Source organism: Schistocerca piceifrons, chromosome X (genome assembly GCF_021461385.2).
Source record: "Schistocerca piceifrons isolate TAMUIC-IGC-003096 chromosome X, iqSchPice1.1, whole genome shotgun sequence".
NCBI lineage: Eukaryota > Metazoa > Arthropoda > Insecta > Orthoptera > Acrididae > Schistocerca > Schistocerca piceifrons.
In genome coordinates, this window is record NC_060149.1 from 590,469,137 (window position 1) to 590,492,743 (window position 23,607).

The 23,607-nt window shown below is 39.4% G+C and overlaps 1 protein-coding gene across 1 annotated transcript in view; it reads left to right on the top strand.

Moving 5' to 3' along the window:
* Positions 1 to 23,607, top strand: part of LOC124721143 (patched domain-containing protein 3-like) — a 631,834-nt gene that overhangs the window by 454,940 nt on the left and 153,287 nt on the right. The window contains exon 14 of the mRNA XM_047245962.1: positions 13,160 to 13,321. Within this exon, the coding sequence (XP_047101918.1) occupies positions 13,160 to 13,321 (162 nt within the window). The remainder of the gene's footprint in view (positions 1 to 13,159; positions 13,322 to 23,607) is intronic.

Sequence of the window (23,607 nt, forward strand, 5' to 3'; positions counted from 1 at the left end):
AGCAGCTCTGGAGGGATCTGAGTAACGTGTTCCTGTATACTGAGCTTCAGATCAGGTAGAGACCAATGTGTCCCTGGTACACGTTGGTCTCTACGTGATCTGAAGCTCAGTATACAGGAACACATTGCTCAGATTCCTCCAGAACTGCTGTGAGCAAACATTGATCACATTGTTTTATGGATGCAGCATCTTGTTGACATTTCCAGTGGTCATATTGAACAGACTGGGTAAGCAGCAGTTAATAATAAAGTCAACATTATACCTTTCTCACTTTTTTGACCTTTTCTGCCCTCCTTTTCGCAATCCATTACACATGGAAACATTGCTATATGCCTTTCTTTTATTCACAGTGTCAGACTTGCACCAGCTGGACAAGACTGTAACTAATATTTTTTCCAGCATAAATCAGTTCCACATTAATACAGTAGTATGTCTGCCAAGTTTCGCTGTCATATGATAATTACAGCCCAAACTGGACCTCTGTGAGTAGCTGCACTTAAATTATAACCACATGGTACATGTATTATTGCCTATGTTGTGTCATTGGTGTTGTAATATTCTACCTCACATCCAGAGAATGGTCTAGACACGTCACGACACAGAGACTGAGGAAGGTCCATACAGTTAGCTAACACTGAGACAGCTAACTGGACGTTTTTTGAAATTATGGAACATAGTCTGGAAATATACAAACAAAAGGCAAGACTAGAACAACAGCAATCTTTAACGCTTATCTGAGCTGAAATTGAATGAATAACTTGTATGAAAGTACACTATTCTGAGTTAAAGTTCCCTGGAGGGAGATAAGTAGCTGTGTATGAATGCAAGTATAGCCAAGGCAAATAATACAAGTTCTGCTCCTGGTCTGCAGAGAGGTCCCTCTTGGATGACTGTCTGAACTGTAACTCCTTGTCAGGTGTCGCTGCCTCCATCTTCATACAGTGCAGCAGGCTATGTTGCCTGTTCCATCTTGGCGTTTCAAGCCATTCCCTGAGAGTCTGTGTTACTATTAAAATTCTGCTGCGCCTAATCTCTTCTTTGTGTGCATTCACATGAGCTCCACACTGACATCCTGCTACACATAACCGTGCCCTGCTGGTGGCATTTTCTTTTTACTCTCTAGCAAACTTATTCTTTCTGGCTTCTGTTATTTGCCTTTCAGGTGTTGCATTTTCTAAGTAAGAGACCTTCCCCTCCCTCCCTATGGGGGAAAAATTTGTAGGTGCTGGGCTTCATAAGTTATATTCAGTTAAATCGAAATGTTCACAACTGTTTTACAATAATCCTCAAAAAGCATACATGAATGATTTACAGTGATCAACAAAAGAAGTACATAATCATTTTACAATAATAAAGAAATCTTGTGCTGGAAGAGAAGCACACTTAAGTTCTTACATTTAACTCTTCACATCACCTTTACAGATCTAATATCTGAAATAAAGACATATTTCACTTTACAACTTGAGACATTTCCTATTATGATTGCAATTCTGTTTACTTGAAGGATTTGTATTTACTTTATTTAAAATCAACTTTACAATTTTACAGTTCATAGCATAATGACAATGATAGAGAAAACACTTTGCAATAGTTTTCATACTCCCTATGAGTGGTGTACCCCCCCATGAACCATGGACCTTGCCGTTGGTGGGGAGGCTTGCGTGCCTCAGCGATACAGATAGCCATACCGTAGGTGCAACCACAACGGGGGGGTATCTGTTGAGAGGCCAGACAAACGTGTGGTTCCTGAAGAGGGGCAGCAGCCTTTTCAGTAGTTGCAGGGGCAACAGTCTGGATGATTGACTGATCTGGCCTTGTAACATTAACCAAAACGGCCTTGCTGTGCTGGTACTGCAAACGGCTGAAAGCAAGGGGAAACTACAGCCGTAATTTTTCCCGAGGGCATGCAGCTTTACTGTATGGTTAAATGATGATGGCGTCCTTTTGGGTAAAATATTCCGGAGGTAAAATAGTCCCCCATTCGGATCTCCGGGCGGGGACTACTCAGGAGGACGTCGTTATCAGGAGAAAGAAAACTGGCGTTCTACGGATCGGAGCGTGGAATGTCAGATCCCTTAATCGGGCAGGTAGGTTAGAAAATTTAAAAATGGAAATGGTTAGGTTAAAGTTAGATATAGTGGGAATTAGTGAAGTTAGGTGGCAGGAGGAACAAGACTTTTGGTCAGGCAAATAGAGGGTTATAAATACAAAATCAAAATGGGGGAATGCAGGAATAGGTTTAATAATGAATAAAAAAAATAGGAGTGCGGGTAAGCTACTACAAACAGCATAGTGAACGCATTATTGTGGCCAAGATAGACACGAAGCCCACGCCTACCACAGTAGTACAAGTTTATATGCCAACTAGCTCTGCAGATGACGAAGAAATTGAAGAAATGTATGATGAAATAAAAGAAATTATTCAGATAGTGAAGGGAGACAAAAATATAATAGTCATGGGTGACTGGAATTCGGTAGTAGGAAAGGGAGAGACGGAAACGTAGTAGGTGAATATGGATTGGGGGGAAGAAATGAAAGAGGAAGCCGTCTGGTATAATTTTGCACAGAGCACAACTTAATGATAGCTAACACTTGGTTCAAGAATCGTAAAAGAAGGTTGTATACATGGAAGAAGCCTGGAGATACTGACAGGTTTCAGATAGATTATATAATGGTAAGACAGAGATTTAGGAACCAGGTTTTAAATTGTAAGACATTTCCAGGGGCAGATGTGGACTCTGACCACAATCTATTGGTTATGAACTGTAGATTAAAACTGAAGAAACTGCAAAAAGGCGGGAATTTAAGGAGATGGGACCTGGATAAACTGAAAGAACCAGAGGTTGTACAGAGTTTCAAGGAGAGCATAAGGGAACAATTGACAGGAATGTGGGAAAGAAATACAGTAGAAGAAGAATGGGTAGCTTTGAGGGATGAAGTAGTGAAGGCAGCAGAGGATCAAGTAGGTAAAAAGACAAGGGCTAGTAGAAATCCTTGGGTAACAGAAGAAATATTGAACTTAATTGATCAAAGGAGAAAATATAAAAATGCAGTAAATGAAGCAGGCAAAAAGGAATACAAACGTCTCAAAAATGAGATCGACAGGAAGTGCAAAATGGCCAAGCAGGGATGGCTAGAGGACAAACGTAAGGATGTAGAGGCTTGTCTCACTAGGGGTAAGATAGATACTGCCTACAGGAAAATTAAAGAGACCTTTGGAGAAAAGAGAATCACTTGTATGAATATCAAGAGTTCAGATGGAAACCCAGTTCTAAGCAAAGAAGGGAAAGCAGAAAGGTGGAAGGAGTATATAGAGGGTCTATACAAGGGCGATGTACTTGAGGACAATATTATGGGAAATGAGGAGGATGTAGATGAAATGGGAGATATGATACTGTGTGAAGAGTTTGACAGAGCACTGAGAGACCTGAGTCGAAACAAGGCCCCAGGAGTAGACAACATTCCATTAGAACTACTGACAGCCTTGGGAGAGCCAGTCCTGACAAAACTCTACCATCTGGTGAGCAAGATATATGAGACAGGCAAAATACCCTCAGACTTAAAGAAGAATATAATAATTCCAATCCCAAAGAAAGCAGGTGTTGACAGATGTGAAAATTACCGAACCATCAGTTTAATAACTCACGGCTGCAAAATATTAACATGAATTCTTTACAGACGAATGGAAAAACTAGTAGAAGCCGACCTCGGGGAAGATCAGTTTGGATTCCGTAGAAATATAGGAACACGTGAGGCAATATTGACCCTACGACTTATCTTAGAAGAAAGATTAAGAAAAGGCAAACCTACGTTTCTAGCATTTGTAGACTTAGAGAAAGCTTTTGACAATGTTGACTGGAATAATCTCTTTCAAATTCTGAAGGTGGCAGGGGTAAAATACAGGGATCGAAAGGCTATTTACAATTTGTACAGAAACCAGACGGCAGTTATATGAGTCGAAGGACATGAAAGGGAAGCAGTGGTTGGGAAGGGAGTGAGACAGGGTTGTAGTTTCTCCCCGATGTTATTCAATCTGTATATTGAGCAAGCAGTGAAGGAAACAAAAGAAAAATTCGGAGTAGGTATTAATATCCATGGAGAAGAAATAAAAACATTGAGGTTCGCCGATGACATTGTAATTCTGTCAGAGACAGCAAAGGACTTGGAAGAGCAGTTGAATGGAATGGACAGTGTCTTGAAAGGAGGATATAAGATGAACATCAACAAAAGTAAAACGAGGATAATGGATTGTAGTCGAATTAGGTCGGGTGATGCTGAGGGAATTAGATTAGGAAATGAGACACTTAAAGTAGTAAAGGAGTTTTGCTATTTGGGGAGCAAAATAACTGATGATGGTCGAAGTAGAGAGGATATAAAATGTAGACTGGCAATGGCAAGGAAAGCGCTTCTGAAGAAGAGAAATTTGTTAACGTCGAGTATAGATTTAAGTGTCAGGAAGTCATTTCTGAAAGTATTTGTATGGAGTGTAGCCATGTATGGAAGTGAAACATGGACGATAAATAGTTTGGACAAGAAGAGAATAGAAGCTTTTGAAATGTGGTGCTACAGAAGAATGCTAAAATTAGATGGGTAGATCACATAACTAATGAGGAGGTATTGAATAGGATTGGGGAGAAGAGAAATTTGTGGCACAACTTGACTAGTAGAAGGGATCGGTTGGTAGGACATGTTCTGAGGCATCAAGGGATCACCAATTTAGTATTGGAGGGCAGAGTGGAGGGTAAAAATCGTAGAGGGAGACCAAGAGATGAATACACTAAGCAGATTCAGAAGGATTTAGGTTGCAGTAGTTACTGGGAGATGAAGCAGCTTGCACAGGATAGAGTAGCATGGAGAGCTGCATCAAACCAGTCTCAGGACTGAAGACCACAACAACAACATGAGTGGTGTGATCCTGATGTTCAGCATTTGACTGTTTTCTGCTGTGACACTCACAGGTGGTGTTCTGTCTTCATGTCTCCTATTTCTAACAACTTCACACATATCTACGGGCACTAATCAGTCTTTTCTGTGCAATGAAGAATTTTTGGATCAATAGAAGTGTTCCCACAGAAGATAATTCTTGACATGATCGAGTGCACATAAGTAAAATAAGCTGCCTGTGTGATGGTTTGGATTTCATTATGAGTGTGTACTCTTAAATACAAAAGCAGATGAGCTCAGTCTCATCACAGTTTGAAGTATAGATGACATTTCTAATTTAGTTTGCAGTCTAAGTGAAGGCCCAGGAAGCTGGTGCTGTCAACTCTCTGTACCTGCTGGCTGTTGAATGCACTGAGATTCCTCTGAGTTTTGTGACTTGATTGAAACTGCATAAAATTTGTAATGCTTAAATTGGCAGGAAGGGAGTTAATAGTAAATTAATCACATATTTCAGATAAAATGTTGTTGGTGAATGGGGATGACAGATTTCTGTTAAAATATTGGTGTTGTCAGCAAACAGTGAATTATCACTCATCACAATTCCAAGCTGCAGGCAGGCTGGTGGAAAAAATCAGAAACAATAAAAGACCTGGGAAAGAGCTTTGTGATGAATAAGAGCAGGTTCTCTTGTTTCGGTGTTAATGCTCACTGGTTGTACAACCAAGAGACAACGGATCTGAAAGGTTCATGTTCTGGCTGTCCAGGGTTCCCACGAGCAGCAATGCAAATTGAGGTCAGGCAGTGCCACACATATCAAAGCAAGCCCAATACAAATGGGTTGTGGCAAGTGCCCCAGAGGTTCCCTAAAAGTGAATGTATCAGTATGCAGCACACCTTGAGGTTTAGCTTTTTATTTTTATAGGGGTTTTTAACAGCTTCATGATCTGTATAGTTAAGCCAGTACCATAATTTTCTGCTGTGTACAAGTTTCTTGGCATCAATCACTGGTTCATGCTCCGACTTTACAGTTATTGAAGAATCAACTCACTGAACACCTTTCAGCTAAGGAACCCTGGATTCACCAAATCCAACAGTACACAACAGGTGGCAGAGCTCCCCATGTTATTTGCCATTTAACATGAACTGAAGGGCATATATAATTTATGAACTAGTATGAATGTGGCAAGCATTACTCTATGCATATATCTGTCAATTCTGTTCCATGAAGACATTGTAAACCAGCAGTACCTACATCTGTTGACTCCAGTGTCCCACAATTTTTCAATATGATTGCGCAATTATTTCAACTGTGTGGAAAACAAAACTATAGTTAAAGATGTGGCTACATTAAATTAAATTTCAAATTCAGAAAGAATTCTCTATATCTGTTCATTTGAATGCTAATTCAAATTACAAAAATCTCTCTGAACCAGTTTGAGACAATAAAATCCTATAATTACAATATCACCTACTATTCATAGGAGCACCAAAAGTGGCAGCTGGAGGGGCAAGTAAGAAATACATTCCTCCACCTTTTCTAGATGCTTCTCCCACTGTTGCATACTCACTCTAGTCTCCAATCTGCACACATTTGATGCCTCCAGGCAAATAGTTCATTTGCTTAAGCATCCACCAGCCTTTGCATTAAAACAAGACTGTGGTAAAATTGCAGCAACAGCTACTATAATGAATGTTTCTATTTCAAATTTTCTATATGTTTGTGGGAACTGTAATATACCATTGCTTTACAGAGTTTAATTTCCACTTCAATTACACGAATAAAATTAATAATTCATTAGTTCTATATGTCAATTTTAACCTTCATTCACAGGACAAAATACAGGTCCCACTTATAGTGCTAGCAACATAAGCAATATAAAGCTTACTCCAATCCTCTTCTTTTGGCAAGCAAAGTTTCCTTCTTTCACTCTCTGTAATTAAAGTCAGCTACCATGCCAGCACAGTCAATTTACACCCAGCAGTTCTTTTATAGTTGATAAATTGTGGAAAAGAGAGAGAAAAGGAAAGGGGACGGGAATCAGGGTTTGAAAGTTTGGGACAACAGGAGTAATAAGAAAGATAGCAATTAATGTAAACATGTTGATTTTTAAGGGCCCTATTCTGAAGAACTGTCAAGAACAGGATGTTCTGGCTCAAATTCTTGCCTACAGGCATGGAAGGGAAATAATTAATATGCAGGCAGTCAGGCATCTGGGCACCCATAGACAGGTGTGGGCACATGGCTAACGCACAGGCAGTCAACACTGTCTGCATAATGGTTAGTTTTTGGAGTATGACTGAGCAAATATGGCCTTTGACACACTATTACACTCCAGATAAAAATGCTAACGTTTTACTTTAGTGGGATGTGGCGTTTATCTTTATTCACTAGTCGCAAAATATTTGCTATCAGACACAGTCTTCTACGTTGAATTGTGAAGCTGGGACCTTTCTGTAGTTTTTATCCACTTCTTGATAGAAAAGAAAGCTGTTAACAAAAAAATGTTGACTCATAGTCATGATGCCAGCTGGATTTCTGTGTAGCTTGCAAACTCGTCTGTTAAGGGGAATCATGAAGTTTTAACCATCATATCAGAAAAATGTAGTTACACAATTCTTTTTTTTTTGTTTGTAAGTACATGTCTGCAGTCCTGGTATACACGGAAATTCCTATGGCACAGAACTGTAGCACACTGCTAGGAGCTGAAACAAAATGGTGCTGTCAGTTGATAAAATGGATTCTTGTTTGGTAATCTCTTTTTTGAATTCAAACAGAACAACACTGCAACAGCCTATGCCTAGTTAGTTCAAGAGTACAGTACATCATACAACACTGTAATTAGGGATACATATGCTTACAATGTGGTCAAACAAGTCTGATACCAAAGTGACAGACCATCTCTTTGCGAAGAACAGGGATCGCAAGAGAAGGGAGGCCCTGGTGTTCCAAAAAAGCTGGTGTATCACAATAGAGGCAAGAGTGCATAAATTGAAAATCAGTCACATCTCAATTTTCAGCATCTTGCAAGACTTTTGTAACATGACAAAGGTCCATCCCTGCTGTCTTCCATGATTGTTCAGGCCCATTCAAAAACCCACCAAGCTGAGATAGTGGTGGAAATGTTGCATGTGTCTCAGGTCAACCCAAATGACTGTTTTAGCCACCTAATCACTATGGATGTATGCAGGGTGTACCACCATGACTCCAAGACAAAGGAGGAAACCAAGCAGTGGCAATGTGGACTCACCATCACTGAAATAGAAGATCCAACTTTCTTTGGACAAAGTGATTTCTGATTTTTTTTTGGACCGTCATGGTGTAGTGCTAACAGATTATCTTCATAAGTGGGTGAAGTGTCACAGGAGTATACTACCAAAACCTCCTGATAAGGTTCTGGGAGACTGTCAAGACAAAACATCAAGGGAAACTGTCTGCTGGAAACAGTCATACATTCTGCTTCTTTGGGTTATCATATTCTGCCACTTTCCAACTGAGAAAGGTGTATGCCCCCTCCTGCAAAAATTACCTTTCGGCAACTTTTTATAAACGTATGTAGCAAATTTTATAATTTTGTAAGTAGGTTTAATAAAATAAATCATTTAGGAAAATATTACTTAAATAAAATATATCAACAAAAAATACTGCACACTACAAATTAAATATTTCACTGTAGTAAATAAAATACAAAATGTATAAACTTTCTAAAAATAATTAAAGTAAAAAAAGCTAAATCTTACTGTTTCTTGTAGTAAATAAAATACAAACTGTATAAACTTTTTTAAAATAATTAAAAGTAAACAAAATCTAAATCTTACTGTTTATGGCAGCCACTGTACATTGGCTTTAGTGTAATGTATGACAAAAAGAACATATTTTATCTGCTCCTCATAAATTGCTAGTAACCTTCAATCAACAGAAATCATAAAAAGCTGGAAGCCTTCAGTCAAATAGCATATTAGCTTCAGCACATGCTCGCCGACCTTTGAAATCCTACAGTACCATAGCAAAGTAGCAGCAGGAACTTCATAGATGAACATGAGTGAGCTGTGTAGGCGGCAGCTGCCTAAACCAAACATGATGTTGCCATATTAACCATGTTAAGTTTTACCCTCTACCAATCATAAGAATTTTTACCTCTGTGTTGCAAAGTACAAAGGATGTTATGGATTGGCACAATTTCATTTATATAACTGCAAAGTCACACTTATGAGTTAAATGAGCACAAACTGTAACAGTATCAACAACAACCCCATACAATTTACTTGCTGAAAATGTTTATTAAATAAGGCCCTCATGTTACAAGAACCAAAAGCTTAAAATAAATGGTTCAAATGGCTCTGAGCACTATGGGATTTAACTGCTGTGGTCATCAGTCCCATAGAACTTAGAACTACTTAAACCTAACTAAACTAAGGACATCACACACATCCATGCCCGAGGCAGGATTCGAACCTGCGACCGTAGCGGTCACGCGGCTCCAGACTGTAGCGCCTAGAACCACACGGCCACTCCGGCCAGCACTTAAAATAAAAGTAAGCTACTTCAATACAAATGGTATTTGTAGTATTTGACAACATCCTAGGCTATTCCTTCCATTTTAAGATATGTGAAAAGTGGTGCAATAAAGTTTTACTGACACAAAATGATAGCAAACAAATTGAAAACATAGTTGTCTAATGCTTGACCTTTCAAAAATACATAGGTGTGATCCTAAGCAAAAAGTGAAACCTATTGCTCTTGCTATCAGTTAGATTGTATAGTGCAGGTGTCAACAACTCACTGACTATGTAACACACTGCCCAATTTTAACTAATTTTCTACACGATTTAAGCACACTGTCACACAGAGACACTTATGTAACACTCGTGACTGTTTCTGTTTTGTCACTAACAACAGAAGCATTTCGGTTACTCCAAACATTCAGTGAAGAATAACTGTTCAAAGTGAATTCAGACTGCGTCCCAACTTTTCTTCTATCCTTCAAAATGACATGCGCAAGTCCAAGGTAGCCAGAAGTGATAGAGCTCAAACATTTACTACTGGTGGTTATAATTAAAATGGTTGTTTAACGAGTGCTGCAGTACAGGCTGTATGTACATCAGAGGATGCTGAAACATCGTAGTTATCTTCATTAATTGCTGCAATTGCGGAAGTATGATGGAAGAAATAATAGTTCCCTTTTCTACCACCAGGTGTAAATACGGCACTGAAAGCAGTCAGATAGTGGCATGGGTGCGGGAAAAGGGAGGTGTGATCAAACACATGATAACAGTGATCCTGGGATGTTTGTTAGGATATGGTCACAAGTTACAACATGCGTTCCTTATGGTTTCCGAGCTTAGCAACATGCAGCATCCAATACTCGGTATGTTCGACAGTTGCCTGCAGCATATCCAGTATAATCAGAGTGATAAGTCATAGTATGCTATCCTACAGATCAGGAAGAGCTCAGATACATCCCTGATAGGCACAATGTTTCAGATACCCTCACAAACAGAAGTCACATGGATTTATGCCAGCCGGGGTTCTGGAAGGTCACATCTCTTGAAATTGTCTTGAGATACTGCAGTTATTATCGAAGTTTTCTCAAAGCAAATTTTCCACCTGGCAAGTGACATTTGGTGTCGCCCATCTTGGATGTAAACAGTGGGGTGTACACAGTTGCATTTTTGCGAAGCTGGAACCAAAGAGGTCATTATAATGTGCAGATGTCACTGTACACCTAACAGGCCCATGAGGTGTCATCTCCTCAAAGAAAAATGGACCAGGAGTGAAGGAGCTTGTGAAACCACACCACACAATCACACAAGCTGACTGCAGTGGATGTTCTTGCACAACATGTGGCAGAGTACAAAGGGCACTCATGCCTGGGGGCAAGGGGAGGGGGCCGTGACCTCTCCCTGCACTCAGGCAAAGGAAAAAAATACACGGTGAGTCAAAAAGGACTTAACAACTTTGGAATGATGTAGAAATTTATTGACATAGCAAACAACCTCACGTTTCACATAAAAGTGTCAAGTATAATTTTGGTTTGATGTTAAAATTATTTGTGACACGGCAAACATCCCACTAGTAAACAAACTCTTCCCACACTCATTGCAGCAAATCAGGCATAATTTGTGCAACAGCAGCACAGATTCGATATTTCAGGTTGGCTACACTGGTTGGTAGGGGAGGAACATACACACGGTGTATAATAAAACCCCAGAGAAACAATCCAATGGTGTCAAGTCTGGGGAGTGAAGGGGCCATGCAACTGGCCCTTCATGGCCAATCTACTGACCTGGGATGCGATTATTCAGGAAGCCTCAAACTTTCATGAGGAAATGAGGTGATGCACTGCCTTGCTGGTAGTAAACTATCCAATCTCGGTCATCTTCCTCAATCTGCCATAGGAATTATGATTTCAAGAAGTGTACATCGTAACATGTAATTCATGTTCCACAAAATCTACATGCGGGCACTATGGTGATTCATTATGTTACAGTGAAGAATCAGTCTCAACAAAGTTCTTGTGCCAACAGTAAATTGTAGGCTTGCTTGGAGGTTCTTTAGCATATTTGGTGTGAAATGTATGCTGAACACTTGTTGCAGAGCTCATTTCAAGAAACCAAACAACACAGCGAGACTTGCACAAGTGAAAGTAGCCATTTTAACCATGCACTATACTGGCGCTCCTGGTAGCGAAATGGTGTACTGATGCACTATGTGAATCAAGCTTCAGGTTGTTTGCTAAAAAATGACACACCTACAGATTCTATAAGTTACCTCAATAAATTTCCATATCATTCCAAATCTGCAAAGTCCTTTTTGATTCACCCTGCATAGCATAATCAGGTGTTACTATTTCAAGAAAATTATTTAAAAGTCAGTCTTACCTAGATTTTAAACTGTCTCATAACTGGAACTTTTTTATGGCTACTTACAAGTCAGCCTTCATCTTAAAAAGTATTAAAAATACTCTGGGATGGAATATAACAATATTATGAAAAGGAAAGTTCTGAAAGTTTTATTTGTGACAATCTTTTTGTTGTGCCTATCTGCGATTCAGCATCTCTGCTATATGGTGAGTAGCAACTTTCCTTTTCATAATATTGTTAAAAATACTCCATACTTCCAGGTCTAACCCCACTACAAACTATAGTATGGGTGCCCTTGATAGAGTAGAATCGCGTATGCAACAGTTCTGTGCATTCACGATACCGTGCAGAGTAAAATTTGTCTTGTCTGTCCCAAGAATATTCACCAGCCACATGTACTCCGTTTCCAAGCGTGCCAAAAAATGAAGGGCAAAGTCACAGCATTGTAGCCTATCTTGGGGCTTTATTTGGTGCACGTTCTGAATCTTGCAGTGTCAGCAGTGTGAAATGTGGCAAAATTCTTTGAACTGTTGTCCAGGGGGGAGAGAATTCCTGTCACAGCTCAAGCACTGGTTGCAGAATTTGAGGTATGTGATGCATGGTTGGCTATAGCTACAGGAACTTCAACAACTGCCATGGGAATGGGATGCCTCCCTCTCCCTGCTGCACCACCTAATCCACCTGTTTCTTCAAATTTATTGATCTTATTCTTTAGTCCATTTATTGACATGAGGCCTCTTTGCAGCTGCTTCTGTCAGTGATATTCCTGCAATTTAGGGTATTTCTTGTCAAAAGCCATTGTGTTTTGTACAGAAAGCTTCAACCTTCTTAATGCTTTACACCAATAGCCACTTCACATAAGAAATCACCACGTGTTGACAAGCGACAAGCAGCATACTGATGTCAAAATAGGACTCATTCCACATCCTGACTGCTTTCTGTGACATATTTTCACCCAGTGGCAGAAAGTGGAACTATTATTGTTTTTTCAGCATATTCTGTGAGCATGACAACTAATGAACATACCTACGTCATCTCAGTGTCCTGCAATGTATACAGCCCACACTGCAACACTCTGAACACAATCAATTTAATTATAACCACTCAGTACATGTATTTTATTTTGTTATGTGTAAATGATATTTGAGTAGTTTGTACATTTTTCTCAAGTTCATTTTAAGAGGCCTCCACATACCATGTGACAATGATACCCCGTTGTTGGTTGTCTGTCAAGTCTTCTGTAAACTGGAAACATGAGTGACTTTCTGCTACTATGCAGGAAATAAATGTTTTTATTCCTACATTTATTTTGTTGTAATTCACTTTTGGACTGTTGTTCTACTTACAGATTTTTTAGATGTTATTCACAGCAACATACTTAAACTATTTTTTTTGTTTCTTGACATTATGACAGGCATCGCAAATACCCTTTCAATACATCATGCTGAACAGTACTGCAGAACAAATAAAAGCCATGCAATCAATTGAAGAGCTGGTTGCTTCACTGAATATCACTGAGGAAGAAGAAACAATATTCACATATTCTGCCGATTATGTTTCATGGACAGCAAACAAGGTAGGGTGCAAAATAACTTTTTTCTATTTTTACTGGAATTCTTCTGGATATTATTTCCATGCTTCACATTCTAAAAAGCAGTAAATCTCATGAAATATTGTATCTCAGTAGTGTTCAAAGGCAAAGTATTGAAATCCCCACATCATGTGAAAGTAACACACACACTTTTACAACGCAGACGAGAACGGTGTATTTGCTGTCTTCTAGTTACTAAACACCACCTAATTTATGCAAATGTTGTGAAAAGATTTAGTGTTAAAAGATTTGTGATCAGTTAGTTCCAACTTCCACTGTTCATATTCACAATAAATGTTATGAAGAATACCTCAATTGAACAAAAGATTGTAGAGACAATTAATATGTTGACTGCCATGTGTATAGTGGTTGATGTTTCACTGCCAAGCCCCGTGATAGTTTAAGGCTCTTCTGTGGCTGCTGCCAGACACACAGCATCAGGCCTAAGGCTTTGCTGTGATCGGTGGCAGCCTCTTGGCAGTTAACGTGTTAACCAAATGTCTGTGTACATGACTATATGCTGGCATTTACAGATCTCTCACTGAATTCAAGAACTGCTTTATGATACAGGTGCTGTTACTCCAGAACAACTGTAATCCACATTTTAACCCCACATCTGAATGACATCAGATAACTAAAATATGTTTACTGATTTCTACACTGTCCATCCAATAAATTCTGAGACTGATTTTATTCCTGGCATTTAAGCAATCTCAGCACAGTAAATACAGTAGCAGCTTGAACTAACAACAGTAAACAACAAACGTACATTCAACCAGCCAGTTGTAAACAGGCAATGTTAAGTATTGGATGTGCAGCCATAGTGTGTCAACATCATTGTGTCACAAATTGCGATAGAGCAACATCTCCAACTCATGTGTTCAAATTATTCTCCAAAATGTTTTGAACTGTGTGCAGAGTTTATCCTGCACAGATTGACTCCTGAACAAAAATGACAATGTATGGATGCCTGTCGCGACTTTATTGAAATGCTAAACACAGAATTTTTTCCCCTAAAAAGACACAGGTGGCAAGAACTGGTGTGATCAATACAAATCTACCACAAAATGATAAACTACAAAAAGTCACATAACCAACATCCAATAGGTGGGTTGATCATCATCCCAAAGTTTCACTTGGTTGTATGAACATTCTGTATGTTGTACTGAAGTGGAGGGGGACTATGTAGAAAACCTGGAGCATTGGAACAATCACCTAAATGTTTGTTTATATTTGTTAATCTAGTCTTGAAACTTTTTAGACTGATGGTTTATATCTTCAAAGTTATTTCTGATAGTACAAAACTGGATGAGCCGATTCATTTTTTCTAACGTTTAAGATAGTCTATTTGTGCAAAATGGACCAAGTCTACATAAAATGATACATTATTTTTTAAAAAAAGGAAGATTAAGGTTTAACGCCCTGTTAGTGACAAAGTAATTAGAGTATAAGCACCAATAATGGAAGGAAACTGGTTTTAACATTCCAGAGGAACCATCCCAGCATTTGTCTTCAAGCGATGCAGGGAAATTACAGAAATCCTTAATCAGAAGGGTAGGACATGGGTGTGAACTGCTGTCTTCCCAAACACGAGTCCATAATCTTACCACTAGCCATCTCCGTAGCAGAGGTTGCTAATGCACACCTGTGTGGTGGCACTCGACCCAGTGGTAAGCCTATTTCAATGCTGGTGATAGAAAATTGCTACTGCCAAGATTTGGCCAGCTAGGGGAGGAGAGGTGGTGAGTGTAAAGTTCCTGATCACCAGTCTTTGCACCAATGTCCTGGGTTACATTACTAACCTCTCTCCAGCCCACTAAGACTTTGCTTCAAATGGTAATGGTTCAATTCCTGCATCATCTTACCACTAAACCAAATCATTTGGTATAGATTATGAACAGCTATGGGTGCCCATGATTAAGATTCCCATTGTATTTTTAACCAGAATTACATTTTCAAAATAACACAAAAATGGAAGTTAGTAAAAATACCATCAATATAGGCTTAATAATGATTTATTTTCACATAATCTACCATACCAATGACGGGAAGTTAACAGCAGTATTGCATATACAATTTTGATGTACATATAAAAACAAATTTGACACATCTTGGATTGAAGATGATGTGACAATCACTGGTACATTAGTAGCACTTTTTGAGTGGTTTGTATTTGTTCCAGAACTGTATTTTCATTAAATATCAAACTTCAGAAGCCCCTAAGAGGGAGGCTAACAAATGTTTTTATCCTCAAAGCTTTTACTGTTTCTAATTTGAGTTTTTTTTTTAAAGCTTTTATTACTAAAGCCACTCTTTACATAGTTAGTGAAAATTGAACCAAACTTTAAATATGTTTTAGACACACTTGCTCATTGTGAAAATTAGTAAAAATTTCCAGCCATTTTTCACTGACAACATTTGATTTCAAATCCCAGTCCAGCAGTTAACTTTCACAGTATTTACTTACACAGTAACAGTAGTCATCAAACAGTTCTCACTTATCCACAATGAAGTTCATACTAGATTTTACAAAACTATACAATTCTTGAATGCTAATTTGCTTGATGGTTTTGTTTAATGTGATCCACTCCACTGGCTGAAGAGCTTGCAGAAAAGGTTCATACCATTCACAAATATATCCTATGTAGGTGTCGTAGAAAGATGTGGTGATATCTAACTGATCAAGTATCACTAGCTTTTTATTTTCCAAATTACACAACTGCTGTTTTACTGCAGATGTCAAAGGTTTCAGATTTTGTGGCTTTTAATTCGTGAAGCAATGTTTATTTTGTCTTGCAACTTCAATTACTACATTTCCTTTTCCGATGCACATAATACTGTTGGAGAAAATACATAGCTGGCCTGAAAGGAACTCACAGGTGATGAAAGGGAACTGATTTTTAAAAAAATTCTTGAGGGTGCTAGTATACTTGTTTAGGGGACATTAAGTAGGATTTTGATGCTTGGGAAGCATCCATGACTCCTACAACTTCTGGTGTGAAGTCTGCATGCAGAATCATGAATTGACACAGTGAGGTCATTTTTATATTCCAATTTTGCTCGCCACATTGATCCGAGTACATAATCAGTTGCTTTGTTTGGACATTATGTTTAATGTAATGCGTGAGACACGATACAATTTCTTGCGGTCTTCGGGATGCTTCGCTCTCACTCCATACATACATGGTAGCTTTCTTGGTACATAGGTCATGTATTCCAAGGCAGTATGTCCACAATTGCCACTTGTAGTAACAAATACCTGTCATAAGTACAGTGTTGGTAAAGTCCTCATCAAATCAAAGGCAATCATGGTCATATCGTTGTTCTGATGCCTTCCTTCTGCTGCATCGCGATGCATTCCCATCGCTCTCAGCCTTTCATTGATGTAACACTCTTTCACATTCCCATTTACCCTTCCCTTCCATGGTGTCAGCTGCAGCATGTTTGATGTTAGAGAGGTCACATTTATGGCAGGAATCACTTACAGGGGGATGAAAGGACAAATTAAATCTTTTATTAAATATCTGAACAAACATGTAGTATGAGACCAGATCATCATGCTTGGCATGATATAAATGGTATAACTTCCCCATGCTCATGCCTGGTGACAAATACTTTCGAACCACTGTTTCATTCGTTCTTGCATAATGGCTCCGACATACTGGAAACCATTTTATGAAGTTCTCTACCGCAACCGTCTTTGCTATTGGTATTTTGTTTTTAGCAGGGCATGCGCCTTGCTTATCAATGAGTGGCATCTGGTGCTGCACTTTGTACTAAGGAACCTTTGAAATCCTACCATCTGATATCTGCAAAACGTTCTATAAGAACGTTTTACACATCTTCACGTCTACTCCCTCTTCATTCTGGAAATGCTATAGGCGTGTTGTTGTTGCTCATTATGACTCTGTAGTACCTGAGGAATACACACGTGCCGTAGGGACTACCTTCACCATAGCATAAACGTATGCCGACTGCAAATCTAAACTACCTAATGCATAAACTGAGTCAAATAGAAGTTTCTGGTGTTCGGATGAAAAATGTCGACCACATTCCTCCTGACGCGCGCATGCTCCGAGGGTGGAACATATCTTTGGCACTACATTTCCCTTCATGTTGATGGACCCTTTTTCTTCCTCGTTGTGGTGCAATTACAGTACCAGTACTACAATCCCTCTCCAATCCGTCCATGGTTGACATAGTGGGTGTGGTATCCTTCAATGTACCGGGTAGATTAGGCTCTGCTAACATGACACGTAAATCATTCACTGCACCATTTTCATGCTGGCTGAATCGGCCAGGTGCACATTCCACGTCTAAGGCATTGGTAGTAGTGTCCAATCCAAATAGGTCTGAAATAAAAATGTTCCTTATCTGAACCGGTGTCCATATCAGATCATATGAGTCCAACAAGGCAACTATGTGGCATAGGCCACTATTGTGCCCCATTTCATATGGCACTGCACGGTGCATAAACAACATCTGATGCTGCCATATAGTCCAGGATGTCCGAATACATGTCTGGCGATTGTAGGACGTAATGGTAGGGCGTAAAGTGATGTTCTGTTTGAATATCTCATTTTTTTCCAAAAATGTGGGGTCAGGCCACTGTTGTGCTGATAGCCTCAAACATGGAAACATTGGTGGATGTTACCAATATAAGCTGTATATCAATGGATAGTCTGTCTGAGCCAGTTTGGACAGCATTGTACACAATATGAGCGGGACATCCTCCAGATATTAAACTATTTTCACTCTTTTTCTTGCTAATTAAAGATTGTTTTTTGCCTTCTCTCCATAACTGATATTTGTGTTGCCAGCCAAATTCCTACCATCCTTTCCTTAAGACTGAATTTTTACAATACTTCCAAGACATACAAAGTCAAATGCTCTGTACTTTCAGTTCCCAAGTTCACTACCTCGAACACTCACACTATAATGCCTTTATCTGGATGATAAAAATTTACAAAATGGAACTAACTGGAAGTTTGTGTGAATAGAAGAATCTGTCATCACTGAAATAAACTATGCTTTTTACTGTTCCTTCGTTATTTATTCCACAGCAAACTGTACAATCACATTTGTGATCATTGATTTTGTTTTTGTCTGTCAGCATGAGAGTTTCTTGTTGAATTTAATTAAGTCAGTAGTGCATTCCATGGACTTTAAACTGGTTGTGCATCACTGTACAGTATGCAAATGTGGCTTCTTGCACTGAAAGTTGTTCATCTATGTCAAACTACCATCACCAATAAATAGTTATCCATTTTTGATCTGCAAGAACTAACTTCAAGCACAGCTTTATGTTTGTTGGGCTTCACACAAGTTACTCTATCAGTACATCTCCCACATCCAATGCTAAATTTCACACGGCCAAACTGTACACTCAGCACTCTCACCGTGTCCTTTAACAAACAGGAATTCTTGCAGAATCTTACCGTATATTTTGCACTTGCATTTTCCCATGACCAATACAGATAACATTAAGATAAAGTAGATAAAATCAAAATATCACACTTCCGTAGCCACGTGATCTATGCATCTTACTGTTATGTGAAAAACCTGGGATCAATTCCCGGTACTGCCAGGGATTTTTCCTTAGTGGGAGGACTGGAGTGGGATGCATTCAGCATTGTGATGCCAACTGAGTAGCTACTCGAGTGAAGTTGCAGCTCCACAATCTGGAAAGTCAACAATGACCAGGACAGTTGTGTGCTGACCCAAGCCTCTCCATACCACATTCACACACCACATGGCAAATGAAGTCTCAGCAGACAGCCAACAATGCATGGTCTTCAGTCTGATCGCAGGGTTCAGATTTAAATAATTTATTTACAGCACTGGAAATCTTAAAACTAGTTTACTACAGTTCAACATATCTGAGTTACACCACATTCACCTATTTACAAGATCACAGTACCATCTAGTTTCTGAAAGAATCTACACATTATATTGAACTTATCAATCAATGCAGTTTATTTTTTAAAATATTTTTGTGATGCCTCCATCAGACATTTTCTTTATTTTGTAATATCTAATACTAATAAATCACTAGAAATATTATGTAACTTACAGAGAGGTAAAGTCATGGACATGATGGATGAAGCTGAAATTATATCCATCTAAAAGACAAACTGGACAAAGCTTTAAATGAACAAAAAGACTTGTGAAATGGAAAATCGCTGGGCACCTTTTCACCTGTTCTACAATGAAGCATTATAGAACTAAATAACGCATAGTTATCACTATACCTATTAACACTCGAGCAGTGTATGAAGTGTGCCAGTCACAAAACTGTTTTTTTAAAACCTTTCCATTATTGTTTTACCTCTGTACCTAGTCCTTCATTTTTTGCTTCAGCAAACACAGTAATAAATTGTGTTGTCATACATCCAAGTGAGCAGCATTAATATAACATAAACAGCAAGCTAGGTGAGAAAAAACTTTATGATGTGCACAAGAAAATGACAGATTCCAAGCTAGCAGCACAATCCCACAATGAGGCAGTTATCTATGATATAATTAGTAACCAAATAAGCAGTTGGCACAGATCTGATGCAACTGCACTGTTTAATTATTTGAGTGGGTCATTACTGTGGAATAACACGTGTGGCAACAGAGTGATACAACAAAAGGTTTATTTTATCACTGTTTATTTAACTAAACAGTGATTTTGTTCATAAAATGATAGTTTATTTTATCATTGTTTAATTAAACAGATTAAACTGTAATTTTGTTCATCATGTTTGCCTTGGTAACAAAGACAGTTATTCTTCACATGTGTACAAAATGCAACATGCGCCATGCACCTGCTCACGTTATGAAGAGTGGTGCGGCCGCTTGAGGCTTCATAAGTATGCCTTATGCAAAAGATCACGTAACCATGACGCAACACATGGAAGGTTTTATTTGCTTTCCATAGTTTTCATTACTGTTTCATTACACTACTGTGGTCAACTTTTGTAGATCTTTGTAACAACTACATAAAAATACTTGCTGCCATAACAACATAACAGATTTTTCCAGCTTATTTTATGAATTATTTAGGCACGAAGGAGATAACTCACCGAAAGGCAGAAGTGCTGCATCAACGATAGGCACACAAATAAAAGGTACAGAGCTTGGCTAGTTTCCGGAATGCACTTCCTCTTTCTAGCTGTAGGAAAAACACACACACACACACACACACACACACACACACACACACCTTTCTATATTGTGTTCAGTCGAGTCTCAGCTCTATACTGAGCTGGCAGTCAACTGAGCACAACGACGTAGGGAGACAACAGGTAGGTAGGTAGGTAGGTAGGTAGGTAGGTAGGTGTGTGTGTGTGTGTGTGTGTGTGTGTGTGTGTGTGTGTGTGTGTGTGTGTTTTTCGGGGGGGTGGGGGGCGGCACCATGAGTGCGCATGCTTTTCCTACAGCTAGAAAAAGGAAATGCATACTGAAAGCAAGCCAAGCTCTGTACCTTTCATTTGTGTGCCTACTGAAGACACAGCACGTCTGCCTTTCAGTGAGTCATCACCTTTATGCCTGAATAATTTGTAATTTTCAACCAGAACTTACCGTATATTATTACAACTTATTTTATGGAAATTACATGCAGTCATATTTACACCAACAATGAATGATAACTGAATATATAGAAGAATAAAGATCTACAGGGCCTAATTAATAATTTTCTGTAAATTAATAATCTTCCTAGTGTACATACATCAAAAATATCAACCTTATAAGCAAGGGCTTCACAACACTCACTCAAAACTAACATGTTTCTAAAATGATGGAAAAAACCATGTCCAATTTATTTTATGACAATTACATGCAGTCACAGGAGCTAAGATGTGCATGGCATAATTCACCATTAAAAACTTCTGTAAAAAGTAAGTTATAATCACCCTAGTATATTTGGGATATGACTTTATTCTATGTTAAATTCATTAGTGGTAAAATGCACCCAATGTATAATGCTTCTACTTTAGATACTTCAAAATAGTCTTAGGCTGAAATTGTATAATAATACATCAGATATAGAAAAAGTCACCTGAAGGCATCACAAAATCATTTGTAAAATTCTCCGCAGCTGCACACCCTGTCGCAATGAAGATTATATGACGCAATTTAGTTTTTTCGTGGTAATGAAGTGTAATGCCAACACCCCGAAACTTCAGGATTTTTTTCAAGTAGCCACACTGAAAATCCAGGACTTTTGCTGGTCCCAAAGACAGTTTAGGGACATCGAAACATTGTTAACAATCTGGACTGTCCCGGAAAAATTGGGATGAACAGGAACCCATGATCAAACCTTGTCAAACAACCTTGTGGTCACTCTCCATGCTGATGATGTGGCATCCATATTTATATTACTCCAACACATTTGTGAAGCATTATGCACCCCATTTCTTAAATAGGAACTAAGCCAAACATGGGCTAAATCTTGTAGCCCACATCAATTTTTCTAAAGGGATATTATAATACACACAATCAAATATCTTCAATAAGTTGTGAAATATTCTGACTGGTGATACTTCATCGCTTACAAATCATTTTATGTATTCAAAGTACATAAAATCTAAACTGGGATATTGAAATCCAAACTGGGATTAACACTGATAGCTTGCAGATTACCTGAGCAGTCAACACTAAACATCTGTCAATGTCATTGTAAATGTGGTGTAGTGATGGATCTCTAGCATATAGTACAATAAGCATCAGACAAATACAGGTGTTGGACAAAAACATGGAAACACCATGAGAAATGTATGCTTGAACATAAATGCAGGTGCCTGTCCAGCCTGCATGTTGTGCTGTTGTATTTGACCATGAATGGCACCTGTCAAATGTTCTCAATATGTTGGAAACATCAGTTACCAGTGCATTATGCTGGAGCTAAGTGATTCAAATGTGGGTAAATTGTTGGTGCTCATATGGTGAGTGCTTCCATAACTAAACTACCATAAGTGTTTTGTGCTTTTAAGAGGCATAATATCGATGATTTATACTGCATACACGAAATATCTTTCTACATCATCCACTAACTCTGAACTCTCAATGTGGCGACTGCTATTTTTTAAATCAAAATCAAAGGTCAGAACCCAAGATCATTTCCAGACAAACTGGAATCATCATTTTCTTCTTCTTGCGGTTCACCTACCCAGTAAATTGGATCATATGTACCATGAAAACTGAAAATCCTACGCACCCTGTATGAAAACCACCTCCCTTCCCCCACCCACCCCCGCACCCACCCCGTGTGCAAGTTTTATTGTTGTATACTACACGACATACTGAGACTAAAAACTGACTGAATCTTTGTGACATCAGCGTAGTGGCACAGAAATACACTCCTGGAAATTGAAATAAGAACACCGTGAATTCATTGTCCCAGGAAGGGGAAACTTTATTGACACATTCCTGGGGTCAGATACATCACATGATCACACTGACAGAACCACAGGCACATAGACACAGGCAACAGAGCATGCACAATGTCGGCACTAGTACAGTGTATATCCACCTTTCGCAGCAATGCAGGCTGCTATTCTCCCATGGAGACGATCGTAGAGATGCTGGATGTAGTCCTGTGGAACGGCTTGCCATGCCATTTCCACCTGGCACCTCAGTTGGACCAGCGTTCGTGCTGGACGTGCAGACCGCGTGAGACGACGCTTCATCCAGTCCCAAACATGCTCAATGGGGGACAGATCCGGAGATCTTGCTGGCCAGGGTAGTTGACTTACACCTTCTAGAGCACGTTGGGTGGCACGGGATACATGCGGACGTGCATTGTCCTGTTGGAACAGCAAGTTCCCTTGCCGGTCTAGGAATGGTAGAACGATGGGTTCGATGACGGTTTGGATGTACCGTGCACTATTCAGTGTCCCCTCGACGATCACCAGTGGTGTACGGCCAGTGTAGGAGATCGCTCCCCACACCATGATGCCGGGTGTTGGCCCTGTGTGCCTCGGTCGTATGCATTCCTGATTGTGGCGCTCACCTGCACGGCGCCAAACACGCATACGACCATCATTGGCACCAAGGCAGAAGCGACTCTCATCGCTGAAGACGACACGTCTCCATTCGTCCCTCCATTCACGCCTGTCGCGACACCACTGGAAGCGGGCTGCACGATGTTGGGGCGTGAGCGGAAGACGGCCTAACGGTGTGCGGGACCGTAGCCCAGCTTCATGCAGACGGTTGCGAATGGTCCTCGCCGATACCCCAGGAGCAACAGTGTCCCTAATTTGCTGGGAAGTGGCGGTGCGGTCCCC